This window comes from Cupressus sempervirens, chromosome 2 (assembly GCF_028749045.1).
Source record: "Cupressus sempervirens isolate cs-2001-9-10 chromosome 2, ASM2874904v1, whole genome shotgun sequence".
Classification (NCBI taxonomy): Eukaryota; Viridiplantae; Streptophyta; class Pinopsida; order Cupressales; family Cupressaceae; genus Cupressus; species Cupressus sempervirens.
In genome coordinates, this window is record NC_143119.1 from 310,211,044 (window position 1) to 310,230,558 (window position 19,515).

The 19,515-nt window shown below is 35.2% G+C and overlaps 1 protein-coding gene across 1 annotated transcript in view; it reads right to left on the reverse strand.

The window, feature by feature from the left end:
• Positions 1 to 1,020: 1,020 nt before the first annotated feature.
• Positions 1,021 to 19,515, reverse strand: part of LOC149572331 (light-inducible protein CPRF2-like) — a 109,438-nt gene continuing 90,943 nt past the window's right edge. The window contains exon 6 of the mRNA XM_089813532.1: positions 1,021 to 1,827. Within this exon, the coding sequence (XP_089669658.1) occupies positions 1,408 to 1,827 (420 nt within the window). The 3' untranslated portion in view covers positions 1,021 to 1,407. The remainder of the gene's footprint in view (positions 1,828 to 19,515) is intronic.

The window sequence follows — 19,515 nt, forward strand, 5'->3', positions numbered from 1 at the left end:
GAATATGTAAAAGGTTAATTGGTTGACTAAACTGGATTATTTATTCAACTAAGATGACAGGGAATTTAAAGTAGAAGAAAAAGTGTACACGTAGAGAATCGTAGCCTGTTAACCACCATTAACCACCAAGCCCCAATATTGAATTCTCCTTCTGGTCTTATACACTAACAAAAGCTTGGTCCTCGAGAAAGAATTTTCTACAGCAATGTTTTAATTTGTAATGCTCATATTTTAAGGACCTACCATTGATATCCCATACCATTTGTTTGCTCACTATAATCGGGTAGAAGCTTCAGTTACTCTTAATCATCTGTACTATTTGCATCATTTACTCTTTAATCAAATTACAGTTCACCTAGTGGATTTGCCACGGTTGTCTCTCATAATTTCTGTAATATTTCTAAATATCAATATAATTATCTTATAAGAACGTCTTAAAAAGAGCCCAGGAAGGATTTGTCCTTTCCACACAGATGCAAATAATTGACCAGTAGGAAAGATTTGTCCTTTTGCCTTAAACCGAATCATCTACCTCCCCCATTTGAACACAAGCGATGAATTAATAAATATGGATAAAAAAATTAAAAGTGATATTGAATTGCATTAAGAATGTAACACAAACATAATTTACAGTTCCAAACACACTAAAAATAAAAGAGGGTGTGATATTGACATCAGATGAACTCAGTAGACTCTGCAAAGATTTCTCTTTTATCCTAAACATACTTGATCGCAGAACTAGAAGTCCATCCCCATGATGTGAACATGCAAGGAATGCACATCATAACAAACAGAACATACAATTGCAAATACTCATTTTTAGGCAAAATTCAATTTTATATCACCTTCCAAAATCCAAATCATGATGCAAATATCTGTTATATATCACCTAAAAGAACCAAAATTTAATTCCTAATATTATAAGATGAACAGACTAGTATTACGAACTTTTATGTTCTTACAATTTTGCACTTCAATTCACTGCATAAATATTTCATTTTTCTGACATAAATCACTGTATAGCACACAAGACAAATCATTACATATATTTTATTGATTTTATTAAATTTTAAATTAAGAAACAGTTCCATCATTATATGGACTGTGAACATGGTAAAGAGCTAATCATGACAGGAGTGCAATCATCAGAAACATGCACAATATTTTGACGATAATATACAATTAATACAAACCAATTTAATAAGTACTTTTGCATGATTTTGCAAGACACAAAGAGATTATATCTTGCAAATCTAAAGCCACCAATGGATATATCACGTCTGTACCAAACACCAGAGTCAGAGCCTGTCTTATCATATTCAGTTTTAAGATCAACAACACGAAAGTAAAATTATTCCACATTGAAACATGAATTGGCTATCAAGGGATCATTGCAAAGAGTTCATATCAATGTTCACTATTTTCGATTACGGGGGAGCCCTCAACATCCCAACTTCCACCCCATGACATTGATCCACAAGTCATTCCACCACAGATCCGTTTTTGCAAATGTTCCAAGCTTGCAACCCTCTGCATTGAAGGAGTACGCCCCATTTTAGTTCCAGCAGGATGCAGCTGTGTCTCGTTGTTCTGTTGTTTCATGCCAGAAACAGCCTGTGTAAGGGATGAACCCTGAGTGTCTGGGCACTGTCTCGTATGCATGTAAAGTCCCTCATCTCCTTGCACAACACTACTTGCAGGTGAGTCAAATAGTCCACCCGGGTATTGCAAGCTGACAGTTGACTGTACTTGAGATCCATTTTGAAGTGGATGAGCTATAGCAGCGGCAGCAGAAGCCCTGGAAACCATATCTTCAGCCATCTTAACCTGACAAGAGTTGCACCAAATTTAAGTTCAGTGTACTGGACTCGTGATCATGTTCTAAGTAACAGATGCACCTAATAATTCAGAATGGAAATAAAAGTCTTTCACTTAATCCAACAGGTCAGCATGGGTTGAGAAGGTATACAACAATAACATAGAAACTCCATAGTTAAGCTCGCTCAAGCTAGAGTAGTACTGGGATGGGTGACCTCCAGGGAAGTCCTGGTGCTTCACCTCTATGAGCTTCACCTAGATCCAATGAGGGCTAAGTGTTCCATTTATTCTCATTAGTGATGGATTCGTGTGAATCACTACTCATGAAACATGGGTGAATGAGTTTGACTGAAAAACTACAGTTAAATCCTGATAGCAATATCACAATTTGACTTAGTGTGGAAAATACCTTCTACTGAACAATAACATATCTCACCAGTCCCCTACATGGATCATATGCTTACAAAGTCTTGCCTAAGATGTAAATACTGCTTGCTAAGAAATACATTAAATCAATTGCTAATTTTTTGGAATTGAGTTAGTTTACCGTCATTGCCTAATACGTATGTGGCTACCCTACACATTATTGTCACAATTCATTTTTGTTGTCTTGGCTTCATAAGTGGGTACACTTGCGGTGTTGCATATTTTAGAGCTTCTTTCTGCCCATATGGCATATTTAAGCACTGAACCATGATGATAAATTTCACGATGTTTTTCAGAGATGACTCTCACCCCATTATTTATTGGTGAAAATTATAAAATTGTTGACAATCAAATACAAAGATATTTGTGAATGATAGAAAATTGGCATATGTACCACTTGTTAAATGTTTGGCCTGATTAATTCTTTCATCATTTTAACATGAGCAGTGAATCAATCGATAAAATATGACCAGAAATATATTTTTGAAAACTTAAAAATGAAATTTGCTACATACAAAAGTTGAAATGCAGAAAGATCCTTCTCGTTGTATTATGAATCGGCAGAGAATGCTGCAGTCATAACGTGGCAGCTAAATATATACTACATGATTTTTTGAAAAGCTTTCAAATCTAAAATTATGTGTTTATAACTTTATTGAGTCCATTATTCCCTCTGATGCTAAAAGCTTCTTTCATATTTTAGAGTTTCTATCAGCTAATGTAAGTTATTAATAAACACTGAACCCTGATGATAGGCTTCAAGGATGTTTATCAGAGATGATTCTCACCCCAATGTTTGTGGAGTATTAATATATTGTCTACAATATTGGCAAATGTTTCCCTTTTGTTAAGTATCCGATAGGGATACAATTAATTATCTCATTCTATTAACATGAAATATGAGTCAGTGAATAAAATTGCAGGAAAAGAATTTTTTGAAGTCTGAAAATGACATTGGTTATGTGCACAATTTAACAAGGTGACGGTGTCATTCTTTGTTTAGCATTAATTTACATTTTCTGCTATTCTAGCACAGTGTATGTATAAATCTGTTGGATAATAGTCCAAAGTCTTAATCTCACTCTTAATATGTAAACCATGTAGCTTCATCTATCTGCAAGAAGCTAAATCCTTACGAGCTAAATCTCTACATTGGACTACATCTATTAGATTTTGATGTTGATATGTTCACTCAGGTTAGATGGTGAGGATGGGTCAATAAAACTTAGCTTAAAGTTATCTGCAGCCAATAGTGAAGATGATGGTAAGGCTGTTACCAATCGGTTTGCACTTTAATAAAGTTCACTTGTCACATTCTCAATAATTTTTATTCCTTCACAGGTTTCAATCAGAAATTAGAAATACAGTAACAATACAAGCCCCACAATAAACTTAAGGGTTTGCGGTCATCAAGTTTCAACAACTTAATTAGACTTCTAAAAAATTATAACCATCATTCACGATTGTAGGATTCTCATTTATTGTAGACAATAACAAGGTTCTGTTGAAGATTGTAGGTGCAGGTGATATTTTATTTACTTGTGATGTTCAGCTTCTACTTTATTGTTGTATTTGCCCTCTGTATTCTCCAGCTTAAGTGCAGCATTTGAGTATGATTTTTATTACTATGAAGAGACCTCCGCTTGGTATATGTAAAGACCTCGCATGAAGATGTAAAGAGTCACTCCATTGTGAATAGGAAGAGTCTTCTGTTTGGGAAGATGGAGAGCCTTCCACATGGAATCATCAAGTTCTTGGATGTTACTATTGACATATTATGTATCTGTAGTAACATATTATATATCTGCCGTTTGATGTTTATTCTGTACTCTTTTTGGCTCAAGTGTTGAGCAGAGCACTCTTGAGACCCTTCCCCATGGAACCATCAAGTTCTTGGATGTTACTACATGCATATTGTAAATCTGCCATTTGCCTTTTATTCTGTATTCTTTTTGGCTCAAGTGTTTGTTGATGTCAGTTTTGTACCACTACATAACATATAGCAATTGAATACTTGATATGGAATATCAAACACTCAACCTTCTCTTGAAAAGTAAATACTCATGAAGAACATGAGAAAAACTCCAAGGTTCCTTACAATTGTGGATACTAACTCAATTATATTAATGTGATTTGCTGGTTAATCACGCAGGCGGGCTTACGTTATTCATTCAAAGATAACTTGGTGATACTTCACTTTGCTTGACTTGTTCTTTTCTCTCCTTGATCACTTTCGCTTTCAACTACTCCTACCACTAATTGCTTATTGCTCTACTACTACTCCTATGAATGAAGAAATTAGCAAATGGACAGGGATCCACCTCCATTGGTGCAATGATTCTAAGGGATACTCTTGGGATTTTCACACTACCACCTATCTTCCAACCCAACTTGAAGTACAACAAACAAGATGAAATACAAGTAGAACTTGGGAGCGATCACACTAGATTACCACACAAGGCTTCCTAACAAGCCGCTAGGATGCTAGTGGCCTAGTATATAGATCCCTATCAAACATTCACTGACATCATCATACAACTAGCCATCTACTTCTACTCTAACAACATGAAATGAAATCCTACTTTAATTTGAGAGATGAGAAGAAACATGCAAGTACACCAAAATGATCATGTATATCCACCATGCAAGCCACAACAATGAATAAAGAACAATTTTGATAGTATTTTGGCAACAATTCTCCAACATAACTCTCCTTTACAAATGAGAACAAAATGGCCTTATATAGAGGCTCAAAATTATGATGAGTGGCCAAGATTAAGAGGCAAAATCAAGGGCCAAGATTAAACCTTAAAAACCCTAATTAGGGTTACCATCATTCAACCAATTACATGAGGCCACCAACTTTGTGGGCCAATGAGAAAATTACAATAATTTGTCAACCAATGAGAACATAGGAACTTGGCATGATTTGATTACATGCACAAGAAATTGCCACCTCATCAACCTTATCTTATAAATGTATTTAATCTTTGAGATGAGGTGAAGCCTTGGATGCTTGAGCTCATCCTTAGAAACTTTCTCATCACCACTTGAACTTACTTGTACCTGATGTCCTGACCTTGAAAGGGTGAGGTCTCCATGCACTTGGGGTAATCTTGCCTTGGCCTCAGTGGCTTGCCCAGACGTGAACCTCCTTCATTATCCTTGCCTTCCATAACCTTCCTAGTCTTTTCTAACCTTCCTATTTGAATTTGGTTTGCATGAATAGCCAAGCATTGCTTAGCCTCAAATATTTTCAAATCACTTCCTCAAAATTTGCTCTTCCTTCAAATTCACTCTTCCTTGAGATTCACTTTTCAATTTTCACTGCCTCTAAATGAAATAAAAGAGGTAGGGCCTCATAGAGATTTGTTTTTGATTTTGCATTGTCCTAAGTTGCAACTCTAAATTTTCACTTATAATTCTAGCCCAATCAAATTTTCTCTTTCCATTTTCAATTTCATCAATAAAATAGTACATCCAATTCTCGAATTGCATACCTTGAGCCATGCCCATGATTCCGCTAAGAAGCACAATAAGATCACCATACTTTGATTTGAAATCTGATCTAGTGAGCTTTGACGACTTGGTGACTCCCTTCTTGCCTTCGTGTAACCAATTCTGCTTTATATGAATGAAGCAAGCCTCCTGGTTACCTTGAAAGAACTTGGTTGTTTGATCCATCATTACCACCGTCATGCCTCCATGCTAGGAAATATTGAATACTTCTTTGACCACTTGTCCACTGATGTTAGCCAAAACTCTCTTCCCTTCATAAAAAATGATAGACTTGGTCACAATATCAAACCGAGATGCACATTCCATTACCAATTCCGGACAAGGCAAGGTAGGAAGGAAAGCCACTACGTGTACAATTTTGCTCTTGTAGATCTTCTTCGCCATGGGAGATTATGCTTCCTTCAACTATACCATGTTCACCGTGCTGATATTGGTATCACTTATTCACCTCCTTTCATGAAGAAGGTGGTCTTAGGCATCATGTCTTCCTTTTCTTTTTGGGTATTAGTTCCCCTTTGGGTTCTTGTTTGTACTAACATCCACCATCCTAAACACTTATTTATTCCCCTTCATTCTAAATGATATGGACTACAGTTATCAATCTCCAAATTTCTTTCTATCAACAGAATTTAGTTTATTTCTGCCTCTCCAAATCCTATCTCTACACTTATCAATCTCCATACCTCAATCCTAGGGCTGGGACTACCACTTATTCCTGCCTCTTCATTACCCTAGGATGGACTCCACTTATATCTCCCAACTTCAATCCTAGGGTGGTCTAGCTTATTTTTGCCTCTCCAAGTGTCTAATCATGAAATCTACACTTTATCTCCCAACTTCAACCTATCAATGGAGATGATGAAGGGGTAGATGAATAGTGCAAGAAGAAGATAAGGGAGATGAACTAAGCAAGAACAAGGAATAAAGTCCACCTTTAAAACCAATCTTCACCTCTGAAAATGAATGAGAATCTTACCTTAAATCTGCCTTCTACCATCAATCGGGCCTCTTCAAGTTCAGATCTGATCTCCGAAAATTCAGTCCCTCCACAAAATATGATGCCCTAGCCAATGAATTGCTTGCAAAATCTGCCCTAAATCAGAATTTCGACTTCCCAAACTCACCTTCAAATGCAAAAAATCAGACCTTAAATCGCTTTGCCTCTTCACCAAACAAAATCGCCATAGCTGGAAGAAGAAATCGCTGCCAAAGAAGGAAAAAATCAGACTTCAAAATTTTTGCCAATCTCACAAAAATCAGGCCTCTTCACCACAAATTCGACCTACAGCAGAAATCACCCAACCAAGGAAAAATCGGATCTGCTCCTCCAAATTGCCCTAGGGCAGAAATCACCCATCCAAGGAAGAAGTAATCGCTGCCAAGATGCAAAATCAGATCCCCAAAAATCACCTTAGCTAGAAATTCACCCAACTTAAAGAAGAAATTCACATATCCAAGGAGGAGGAGGAAAAAAGGAATTAGGAAATAAGAGGAGGGGAAGCCCCTCTTATACCAAACTTATTGCCTCCAGAGTGGACCGACCTACCTGGAGGGAAACTAAAAGTTAGTCCCTCAATTTATGGCCCAAATTTAAATGCAACATTAAAATTACTTAGCCCCATAGTGAATTTGGCCCATTTCATTGCCAGTTTGATCCGAATTTGCAAAATAGAAACAAGGTAATGGCCCAAACTTAAATGCAACATTAAAATTACTTAGCCCTATAGTGAATTTGGCCCATTTAATTGCCAGTTTGATCCGAATTTGCAAAATAGAAACAGGGTAAGCCTAGGAGATGTCAAAATTTCATATAACAATGCTTTGGTAATTAAAATATCTTTAAAATCAAATCTAGCAAAGCCAAAATCAATTTGCAATTCCAAATTACCAATTTCCTTTAATATTTCTAAAATCCCCTAAGCAAAATTTCAACCAAATTAATGAGATTTTGCAATTTAATCTAATTTCAATATTGGAATACAATTTCAAATTTTAACAAAATTAATCTTTTTCCTAGCACTTGAAATTCAAAATCTAAATCCAATTTCACTATCAAAATTTCTTTTCACCGAAAAATTTCAAGATTTTCCAAAATGAATAAATCTAACAAATTCATTTTGAAAATGCTCAAGCTTATACAATTATTTCAAATTTTCAAAAGAAAAAATCTAAGTCCAAAAATTTGCAATTTTATCTTGCCAGATATCGTTTAATCGTTAAAAAAATGCTGCTGTTGTTTGGCCTAAGGATAAAATTGCATGTTCCGAAAAATCAAGTTGTGCATTGGGTGAAAATAAACCGAATCCCTCCTAGCCCGAAGGCATCCAAGGTGTAAAATTGTGAATCCAAAAACCTCTGGACAGCTCCAAAATTTTGCTAAGGCAACCGAAAAAAATACAACACCTGCGAAAATTGCCAAGGCCTGCCCGAAAAAGGGGGTCCCCAAATATTTTGGGGCGATGGTGTGAAACCTCACAACAGTGTTGAGCAGAGCACTCTCAAGAGCCTTCTGCATGGAATAATCAAGTTCTTGGATGTTACTATATGCATATTATGAATCTATTGTTTTCTATTTTTTCTGTATTCTTTTGGCTAAGTGTTGAGCAAAGCACTCTCAACAGCCTTCCGCATGGAACCATCAAGTTCTTCCACGTTACTATATGTATATCATATATCTACCATTTTCCATTTATTTTGTATTCTTTTTGGCTCAAGTGTTGAGTAGAGCACTCTATATTTATAAGTTTTTTGCAAATTCTTATCAACCAATACTGATATAATGTCTTTACTCTTGTTGAAGATGGTCTTTAAATATACCAGACCGTATATTAAGTGTTCTTGCTATGATAAATAGTTCTACAAATAAAATATTTATCTCTATTATAAATTGAATAAGGCAATAAATGCTAAAGAAGAAGACTTGTATTTGATGTGTGTCCTTTATCCACATTCTTACCTCTTATGCATATAACACCCAAGAGGCATGGCCTTAGAAAGGACATGACCCTTTCCAAGTCGGCCCTATATATAAACTAATAAGTATTTTGCCAAGATCGGCATCTCTAAGGATTTGCAATTAGTTAGTAATTACACTAACTATAACTATGCAATAAAACATTATTAAATGCTCCCAAGAAAGGCGCCAATCAGGTTAATAACTTAATGTATTTAAGAGGCCAATCCGCTTGAGGATCTTCATGCTTTACCAGATCTGTACGATCTACAGATTTAGATCAGTATGATATCAGAGTTGCCTCATAAAATTAACACTCCTTCTTAACTTGATAATCATACTAAGAGATAACATATCTAGCACCATCAATTAAGATGAATAAGCATAGATTGATACTCTATATCTATTTGAATCTTCTAAGCATGTGGTATCATTGAATACATGATACTATGTCATATTACTATACCTGTGATATGACTTATCACTTGTACTTGTGATAACAGTATTGCATGGAATGCAATATACAGGATAAAATCCGAAGAGTGATTAAATTCTTCCTTCATCCAAGTTGTGACTCATAGGTACTGACAAGCCTATATCACAATATGATCCTGAATCAAGATCTACCAATACACAAGATAAAATTTGGAGAATGATTAAATTCTTTCTTTATCCAAGTTGTGACTCATAAGCATAGAAATGTCTACATCATAATGTGATCTTGAACTCATCCAGATCTAACAGTAGTTCTGTACTGTTTAGCAAATTATTTTAGAGATCGTCATCTCCAATAATGTCTTTTATATAAGTGTTCATTATCTCAGAGATCGTCACCTCTTAGATAATGAATACAAATGGTGAAGCCCATAACAGTCAATAGCCTGACAATAATAATTTTTAAAAAAAATTATTTCATTAATAATTTAAGAATACAAATGTATCATAATTCAACCATACCAAATCTTTTTCTAAAGTGATCTATCTTCACTCGAGAGAGAGGTTTGGTAAGAATATTTGTTGTTTGATCTGCAGTGCAAATGTATTCTAACTTGACAGTTTTCCTATCTATCATATCTCTTACATAATGGTAAGGAATTTCAATATGCTTGAACCTATCATGAAAAAATGGATTCACAAAAAGCTTGATGGAACTCTGATTATCACAGTGAATAATAGTGGGATTCCTGGGTTGACCAAATAATCCCACAAGTAACTTTCCTAGCCAAACTGCATCCCAAGAGGCCATTGTTGTTGCTTCTGTGGAACTCTGTGCTACTGATGCTTGTTTTTTGCATATCTATGATATCATCACTAAGCCTAAAATGAAACAGCGTCCTGAAGTGCTTTTCCTATCAGTAACACTTCTAGCCCAATCTGAGTTTGTAAACCCACGTAAATCCAACTCAACTTTCCCATACTTAAGCCCAAGGTTAAGAGTGCCTTGTAAGTATCTCATAATATGTTTGACTCGAACTAGGTGAATCTCCTTTGGTTCACACATAAACTGACTTAAAGCATTAACAACATAGCAAATATCAAGTCCTGTATTTACCAAGTACATAAGAGGCCCAATCATCTATTTGTAAAGAGTAGAATCTATGGAGGGTGATTCCGTTGTTGTTTCCTTAAGTTTGTGTAGATTAGTCTCCATTAGAGAAGACATAGGCTTGCAATTCCACATTCCAAATCTCTTCAAGATGTCTTATGTATAATTTCCTTGATTAAGTATGACGCTGTCAGAGTTCTGACACACTTCCAATCCTAATAAGTAATGAAGGTGTCCTAAATCTTTCATATCAAATTCTTTGATTAGATCTTTCTTGCATTGATCTATAAGATGATCATCACCTGTTATTAGTAAATCATCAACATATAGTATCAAAATTATCATATCATCTTTATCCCTTTTATAATAGAGATTTGGATCAGCTTCATTCTTAGAGAATCTTAAACTGGTGAGATATGTATCGATTCTTCCATACCATGCCTTGGGAGCCTATTTAAGCCCATAGAGAGCTTTCTTGAGTCTGCAAACAAAGATTTTAGGACTATGAGTTTCAAATCCATTAGGTTGTTCCAAATATACTTCTTCTGAAATCTTTCCATTCAGAAATGTTGTTTTCACATCCATCTGATGTACTTTCCATCCCTTCTATGCTGTAAGGACTGCTCTTACAAAGGTGTATCTAGCAACTGGAGCAAAGGTTTCTTCATAATCAATTCTCTCCTTCTGAGAGAATCCTCTGGCTACAACTCTAGCTTTATATTTTTCAATGCTACTATCAGCAGCATGCTTGATTTTAAACATCCACTTAGAAGAAACAACAAATTTTCCCTCGAGCCTTGGAACAATTTCCCAAACATCATTCTTAATAATGGATTGGTATTCTTCCATCATAGCATCCTTTCAAGCTATATGTTTAATAGCATCTGAAACATTGGTTGGTTCTGATTTAGATAAATCACTCATGTTTGTTGCATAGCAAGAAAATCTTTTGGGTCTTTTGCTTTCTCTAAAGGTTCCAGATGGTGCAGCAAAGTCTTGTGCTTCCTCTACAGTCTTAATAGCCCAAAGTGGTCTTTTCTTAGGATTTTGAGTTTCCTCAAGATTAAGATTTTGAATTTCACCTTCAATTTCTTCAATGTTCTCCCTCTGAAACTCAGATTCATGATTTTCTTCAGAACTAGGTATATGTGTAGGATCTTCAGAACTTAGGGCTCTTTTGAATGCTAAATCTTCTTCAAAAATTACATCACTACTAAGTTCAATGTTTTTCTGACTAGGTATGTAATCTCTATATGCTTTAGATGTTTCACTGTACCCAACAAAAATACCTTTCCTCTCGGAGGGTTCTAACTCAGTTCTCTTTTTCTAGTGGAACATGTATGTATACTAGGCACCCAAATATCCAAAGATGACTTATATTTGGTTTACCCTTAGAAAAGACTTCTTCAGAAGTCTTCTCTCTAAGGTGGGAGTTAGGACTTATGTTTTGAATATAGACAACAGTACATGAGGCTTCTGCCCAAAGATAATATTCTAAATTTTGATCAAATATCATAGCTCTTGCTGCTTCTATAATTATTCTATTCTTCCTTTCTACTACCCCGTTTTGTTGTGGGTTATAAGGAATATTATACTCCCTCTTAATTCCTACTTCTTTACAAAAGTCTTTAAACAAATCTTAAGTATATTCCCCTCCATTATCAATCCTAAGAGTTTTAATTTTGTGTCCTGATAGGTTTTTAGTTAAGGATTTGAATTCTTTAAATCTCTTAAGGATTTCTTTTGATTCTTTACATTTTATGAAGTAAATCCATGTTTTCCTAGAGAAATCGTCTATAAAAAGTATTTAGTACCAAGATCCTCCAAAAGAAGGAATAGACATAGGTGCACATAAATCCGAGTGGACTAATTCTAAAACATTGTTAGTTTTTCTAGTGCTATCTTGAAATGGACTTTTGGCGTTCCTACCTAGAGCGCATCCTTTGCATATACTCAAATAATCTTTATTCAACTTAGGTAAACCAGTAACCATCTTTTCTATAGTCGATAAGGCTCTGAAGTTTAGATGTCCTAACCTTCTAGCGACATTTCGTTTATCTCAGCAGCTTCATGAACTAAGGCTTGAATCGGTTCTATATTTAATTCATACAAGTATCCCTTTCTTTGACCAATCAACTTTGATTTCTTAAATGAAGAGTTCTTAGACCAGGTCATTACTTTACCATCCATGAATACAACCTTATGTCCATCATCTTCAAGTGTTGTAACAGAAATTAGATTCCTCTTGATTCCTGGTACATAGAGTACTCTTTTGAGATGAAGAGAAATGCCTGACTTCAGTTTCAAAGTGCAGTTCCCAATTCCTTTGACAGAATGAGTGGAATTATCACCTATGGTAACTTTGTCATTAACTTCTTCTGATATTGAGTCTAGTACTTCTTTGTATCTTGTAATGTGTCGAGATGATCTACTATCAATTGCCCATGCTTTGCTTGATACTTCATTCAATAGCGCTAAATACAATACACATTTCTCATGATCATAGTTTTCCCCTTTCCTAGTAACATTTGTACAGTTTACTTGCTGCTTTGTACTCTCAAGGCAATAAGATTTATAGTGTCCAAATTTTTCGCATTTGAAGCATTTTATTTTGGATAAATCTCTCTTAAGTTTGTCATTTCTTTGATTACCCTTCTTCTTCTTGAAGTGTTGGTTCTTAACTTTACAGGAATTTGTGTTGAGGACATGAAGTTCTTCATCTTCAATTTTTAATTTCCCTTCTTTCTTGAGTCGCCTAGATTCTTCTTGAAGGCAATCTCCTTTAAGTTTATTGAATTTTGGAAGTTTGTCTCTCGCACTTACTCCTTGTAAGAATGTTTCCCATGAATCCAATAACACATCTATAGCCATAGGTGTTAGCTCTTTGTCTTCAATTATGGTCCCTATACTTGCAAGTTCATCTCTTAGACTATCCATCCTTAGGAAATATGAATTCATAGATTCTCCCTTCCTTATCTTTATATGATTTAGTTGCCTTTTTAGTGCAAGGGTTCTAGTTGCATTGTTAACCTCATATGCATTTAATAATGCACTCATCATATTAAATGTTTTCTGATGTTTCATTAGCATTGGTACTATTTCATTTTTAACTCCATCTAATATGATTTGCATAGCTTTCCTGTTTCCTTTAATCCAGATAGTTTTATGAGGATCAGCATCAGGTTGCTTGAATTCCTTATCAACAAACTGCATTATATCATTGTCTTCAAGAGTCATCATAATTCTGAATTTCCAAGCAATGAAGTGTTCTTTTCCATCAAACTTGTCTTCGAGTCTAATTGCACTAGCTATTGAAGGTAGAAGGATGTTGCTAGATATTTTAAATCTAATTGTCAATTTGCAGAGCCTAGGTTCGACTACCAAAGCTTTGATACCATGTAAGTTTTCTGCAAATTCTTATCAACCAATACAGATATAATGCCTTTACTCTTGCTGAAGATGGTCTTTAAATATACCGGACCGTATATTAAGTGTTCTTGCTATGATAATTAGTTCTGCAAATAAAATATTTATCTCTGTTATAAATCGAATAAGGCAATAAATGCTAAAGGAGTAGACTTGTATTTGATGTGTGTCCTTTATCCACATTCTTACCTTCTAAGGACATGACACTTTTCATGTTGGCCCTATATATAAACTAATAAGTATTTTGCCAAGATCGGCGTCTCTAAGGATTTGCAATTAGTTAGTAATTACACTAACTATAACTATGCAATAAAACATTATTAAATGCTCCCAAGGAAGGCGTCTATCAATTTATTAAAGTATTTAGCAGGCCAATCGACTTAAGGATCTTCATGCTTTACCAGATCTATACAATTTGCAGATTCAGATCAGTATGATATCAGAGTTACCTCATATAAAATTCACAATATTGAGTTAGTTTTAATAAGCATTGTACTTAGATTATTATTCAACAAAGAGACTTTTCTTGGTGTGACTGGGTTTTCCACCTCAGGTGGAGGGTTTTCCTAGGATAAATTGTGCCTCATTGTTCATTATTCTATTATGTTTTGCTGCTTATTTCAATTCCTGGTAGAGACATTAACATCGTATCAGAGCCAAATTTAAGCTAGCATCTCATGCATGGAGAGAAGAGCCAATGGTGCATTTGGGAGATATAGGAATTTTTGAAGTATATAGATTTGCTCCTGACTTAATTTCATCCTCTAAACTAGATATTACTTGTTTAAAACTGTAATTATTAGAACTTGTATGATCTGTAATTATTAGAACTTGTATGATTTGTGAATGGATTAGATCCGTTGCTTAGAGCAATTGTCTCCCTTCCTTGATAATATGATTAAGCTGACAATGTTTTCCTTGGTGTGTCTTCTTGTTGTGATTGAGGATATAATAGTAATCTAGAGCCATAGTGGATTTCCATTTGATGAAATGAAAATCCCAAGCCATCGTCACTTCAAACAAGAGATAATGGAAACAATGCATAGATTGTAACTCATCATTTACTATCGGCATTGCCCATTTGAAGCGGAAGAGTGCATTGAAGTTGTTGAAAATCTCGTGTGTATATTAAGTGACTTCAGTGTGTATGGAGTTAAGTGATTGTAGAGTCCTTCATATTGAAGGCGAAGAGTTCCACTCTATGGATTTGAATAGTCATACGTTCAAAAATGAAAAGGCTATTATCAGTTGCATTCCTCGACCTTTTACTCGTACATGATTATTGACGAGTATTTTTTAAAGGTCTTCCTTATGTTACATATTGGGGATGTGATAAGACCGGTGCTCTATGTGTCCATGGTGAAGGTCTAGTGTCTAAATGATTTTGTTGTGTATTAAGCTCAGCATGTGATGTATTTTTGAGTTCGAACAATTTCGTGGTTATCATATTTCCTTAGTTGATCTTTTGATAGAGATTTTTGGTATTGTATCTGTGTGAAGATTTTGTGATTATCAGCAAGTATTATTTGTATTGGAGACTCTTGTTGAAGAGTTTGAGTATATCACAATTTACTGTGTGTGGAGTTCTGAGTGCATGATCTATCATTTGTTTCATCATATATGTTGTGGATATTTAGAATGCGAATTCAAATGAAGGTTGCACTTGCTCTTAGATTGGCCATTCTGTGTATTGGGGTAGGAACGACGGTGATGCACTTTTCAGAAAATTTAGGATGGAACGATTCTTTTACCTTTTGGTGATGTCAATGACTACAGCTAGGTATAGAGATCGTGTTTTTAAGACGTTGTCAGGATGTTTGCTTGAATCTATTTGGCTTCTTGAGAGCACTCTTGTTGCCCATGCTTTTTTCTACTTTGCAGAGGCATCGCTTGATTGCAAAATGGGTGCTTCAATATTGATTTGAGACAGCTGTTTTGTGTTCTTTTCTACTGTGAAACACAGAACTGGGAAGAGTTCTTTCCAAGACAAGGTTCTATATTTTGTGGGTTCTTTTCTTTTATGCTAAGTTGTCAGATTGAATTCCAGTGCAGATGCAGGTTCAAGATTCGGGTTCAAAATTTGTCCAAATTTTGTTGGGTTTGGGTTTGGATTCATTTTGGGTTCATCTGTAAGCATATGTTTTTTTAAAATATGCATGTGTGTGTGTATATATATGCAACAACAAATAAGTGCATACATCATTATGCTGATAGTAAAGCAATACAGAAAAATACACCACCATATTTTTGTTTCAGTTCAATAGGATATTAATTGCGTTATTTAGCCATACATACAACATGACACACTTGTTTGGTCACATGCATGGAACATATTTCCATATCCAAGGGACATTTTGAGAATGAAAGGAATTGTCAAAGACAAGTGCAGTTTTCTGAATTTTTATTTTGCATTGGTTAGAGGATTTTTTACCAAGCTAAATCAAAAGTTGAGACTAAAATTTTAAGCTCTAGGTTCAAAGACATCATATTTTCTTTTATAGAAATTCTTCTATAATCATCAATTTGGATGTCACCTATTGTCAATTTGGATTTCCTCTATAAGCAAGTTCTCATTTTCATCCACAAATGCATAAATGACATATAAACCATCTTTGTTGGTTTTCTCAGTGGTCACTTTAGGGTTGGGAGGATTGAATACACCAAATTAAGCAAAAAGAACACTTTAAAAAAGTCAAAAACAAAAGTTTTGAGCCCAAATTCAGCCCAGGTTCGGCCATTGGGCAGAAAATTTGTAGCTCTGCCAGAAAATTTGGGGAGAATTCCACAAGGACCAGACTTTGTAGAGAATCGAACCAGACTTTGAGGGTTGCTGGATAGAATCTGGTAACTTAGCTTTTATGTCATGTATTATGCAAAACAAGGAATTGTGGTTGGCATTAGAAATAAATCCAACACCCTTTCATGTTTAAGAACGAAGTTGTGTAGCATTTGAGTTGATTCAAACAGATTTGCACATTGGAAGTAGTATTTTGTTGGATTATTTAGGAAAGGTAGGACGCTAAGAAGGGGTGGTGAATCAGTATCCTCAAAAAATTTAACTTGAAACAAAATCTTCAATGCTCTTGTCCTTTTTCACAACTCGGTGAACATATAACTTTAACCTCAATACTTGTAAATGAAAATAACTTTGTCTAATCTACTTTGCATTAATCATGAAATATAAACAATGAAATCATCACACATAACACAAGTATTTGGTCATGCAAAAACCCTTGGTTACAGGAAACATTGCGGTGGGAGTACGAGGGTGCCTTGTTAGGGCTAAAATGTTTTGTCACTTCTGGTGGCGTACTCCACTAGGAATAATACAAACAAATCTATTAGGACCTTCTTTAAGGATTTTGTAACACTAAACAAGTGTGTACTCGGTTAAGAGATTTACAATAAGATTGTTAAGTCTACCTCGTGAAAGGATTGAATCTACTACAATGGTTAGAGAATAGCAGTAAATTGATCTATACAATGCAACTTACTTTGCTAATCAGATCCCTCTTCTGCTCACTAATATATCACCTCAAGTGATTGATATAGCAAATCCTTCCTAATGCTACTTGAATCTCTGCTCGTCCTTTTGAATTAACCCCTTCTCAACATAACACTAACAATAGCAGCAAATCTCATCTGAACAACAACTTCTAAACCGTTTCATTCCTTATAGGTCCTTAAATAGTTTTCTTTTGTCTCTTACAGACTCTGACCTAATTAGAGTTTTAGAATTCTCCAGAATGTATCATTCATCGAAATCAATGATTTAGAGTAGCCCTTGTTCCATACTTTATTCTTTTTGTCATTTCATTGGCCTTCTTTGCCTTGAAATCATAAACAGTCAATTCACACTTACCAATAAATCTTTCCATATCTTTGCCTCGATTTGTGTAAATCATGTTTCCCGCTCGGTATGATCATTGCATAAAATTTTGTTCCATTTTAGATTTGTATGTAGCCTCTGTACAACTCGGTATACACTACTTCTACTAGGTAGATGTGTTGTCACTCGATGTCCTCTGAACTCGGTTATGCTTGTAGTTGCTTGGTGACTTATGTGCTCGGTCAATATTGAAATACTCGATGTATGCTAGTGCTTGGTTATAACTAACAAACTCATACTTTTTCCTTGTGCTCAGGCAAAACAATGTAACTCGATGGCAATGTTCACCAACTGATATCTTCCTCCATCATTAACTGTTTGACACTAACGGAAACATGAATGTGTCATAGTAGTAACATTCTCCCCCTTTGGCATTAGTGGCAAAAACATTTTACTCAAAAATAACTTGAAAATTTGTAGAAGTCCCCCCTACACATACTTCCTCGGTATAACATGTCTTTTCATAATCTTTTCCAAAAACTCTTTTGCCTTTTGTTTCATCCTTTATATCTCCTCTACTCCTTACATATATATATATATATATATGCACACACAAACGCGCACACACATACACACACACATATAAATGCACATATACACATATACTCCCCTTATCTCAATAGATATATATCCCCCTCTTTTGACACTTATGTCAAATAACCTAAAAAATTGAAATACTTACTTTGGGTGTAATCCAAAACGATCAAGAAAGTATTTATGATTCTTCAACATAATTGCCATGGCATTGTCCCAACTTGTCTTTATCAGCTCAATTGTTTCCTTTTCTATCTGTAAATTAGCTGTCAGATCAGTCATGTGATATGCAATGGATAAACTCAGTAACATGAGTGGACAAACCCACTTGTTCTATTGCAATCTCACTTGCAATCTTTTCTAACACTTTGTTCTCACATTTCTTCTTAGTTCTCACCATCAGCTTAGACTGAGTATCCACATCAGGTTCATTTATCTTCTCAACAATTTGCACTAGTCGCTCCAAGATTGGAGTCTTCTCATTCAAGGTAATATCTGGTACAACTTCCAATAGAATATTTTTCACATCATGAAGTACTTGCTTTTGCTTGTGCTCTTTCTTCAATCGTTCTTGCTCAACTTTTCTAGCACACCATTCACTGTATACAGCCATGGCATCTGCATCCAAATTGTTTGGATTCCAATCAGGTATAATTATTACCTCATCTAGTGTGACAGGATCAGACCTAATTGTCGGTGTCTCCTTCTTTTTCTTCAATTTCTTTCCTTTAGAATCAACTACACTTGTACTCGGGGATAATTGGGATGGTACTGGAGCTTGAATCTCTTGATTTGTCTGTTTGAGTACTTTATCTTTCTTTGTTTCATCTTTCTTTTCTCCTTGATCTGTAGTTGTAGTTATCACAGTTTCTGATGGTGTCACATGAGGCATACCCTCTGGTTGTTTCAGTGTAGTATCAATTTGTTCACTTTCTTTCTTTTTCTCCTCTTTTGTCTTCTCTCCTTGTCCAGCAATAGGAGGTATCATAGATGGATACTGAAATATAGTTTGGGGCGTAACTCTTGAATGTGATAAATCCTCTTTCTTCTTATTACTTTCAGAATTTGGTTGTTTGTGCTAATAATTCCCTCACTCTGAGGTCTGTGGGCTGGTGGCCTATTGCCTGTAGTAGAATCATCTGCTTTGTGTTTGGTTGTGTCTGTTGTTGTTTGAGTGTTGCCATCATCTACATTGTCATTCTTCTGCTAGCTATCTATATTGTCTCCCCCTTGTGTATTTTGAACCTGATGCTTGGAATATGTGTCTTTCTGATCTCCATCGGTGTCCATAGGAATATTATCAGCTAAAGAATGCAAGGAACCGGCAGGAATTTCATTTACATTTTGTGGTTCCTTCGGTGCCTCCAGCTTAGGATACTCTTTAACTTGTTTTATGACTAGTGC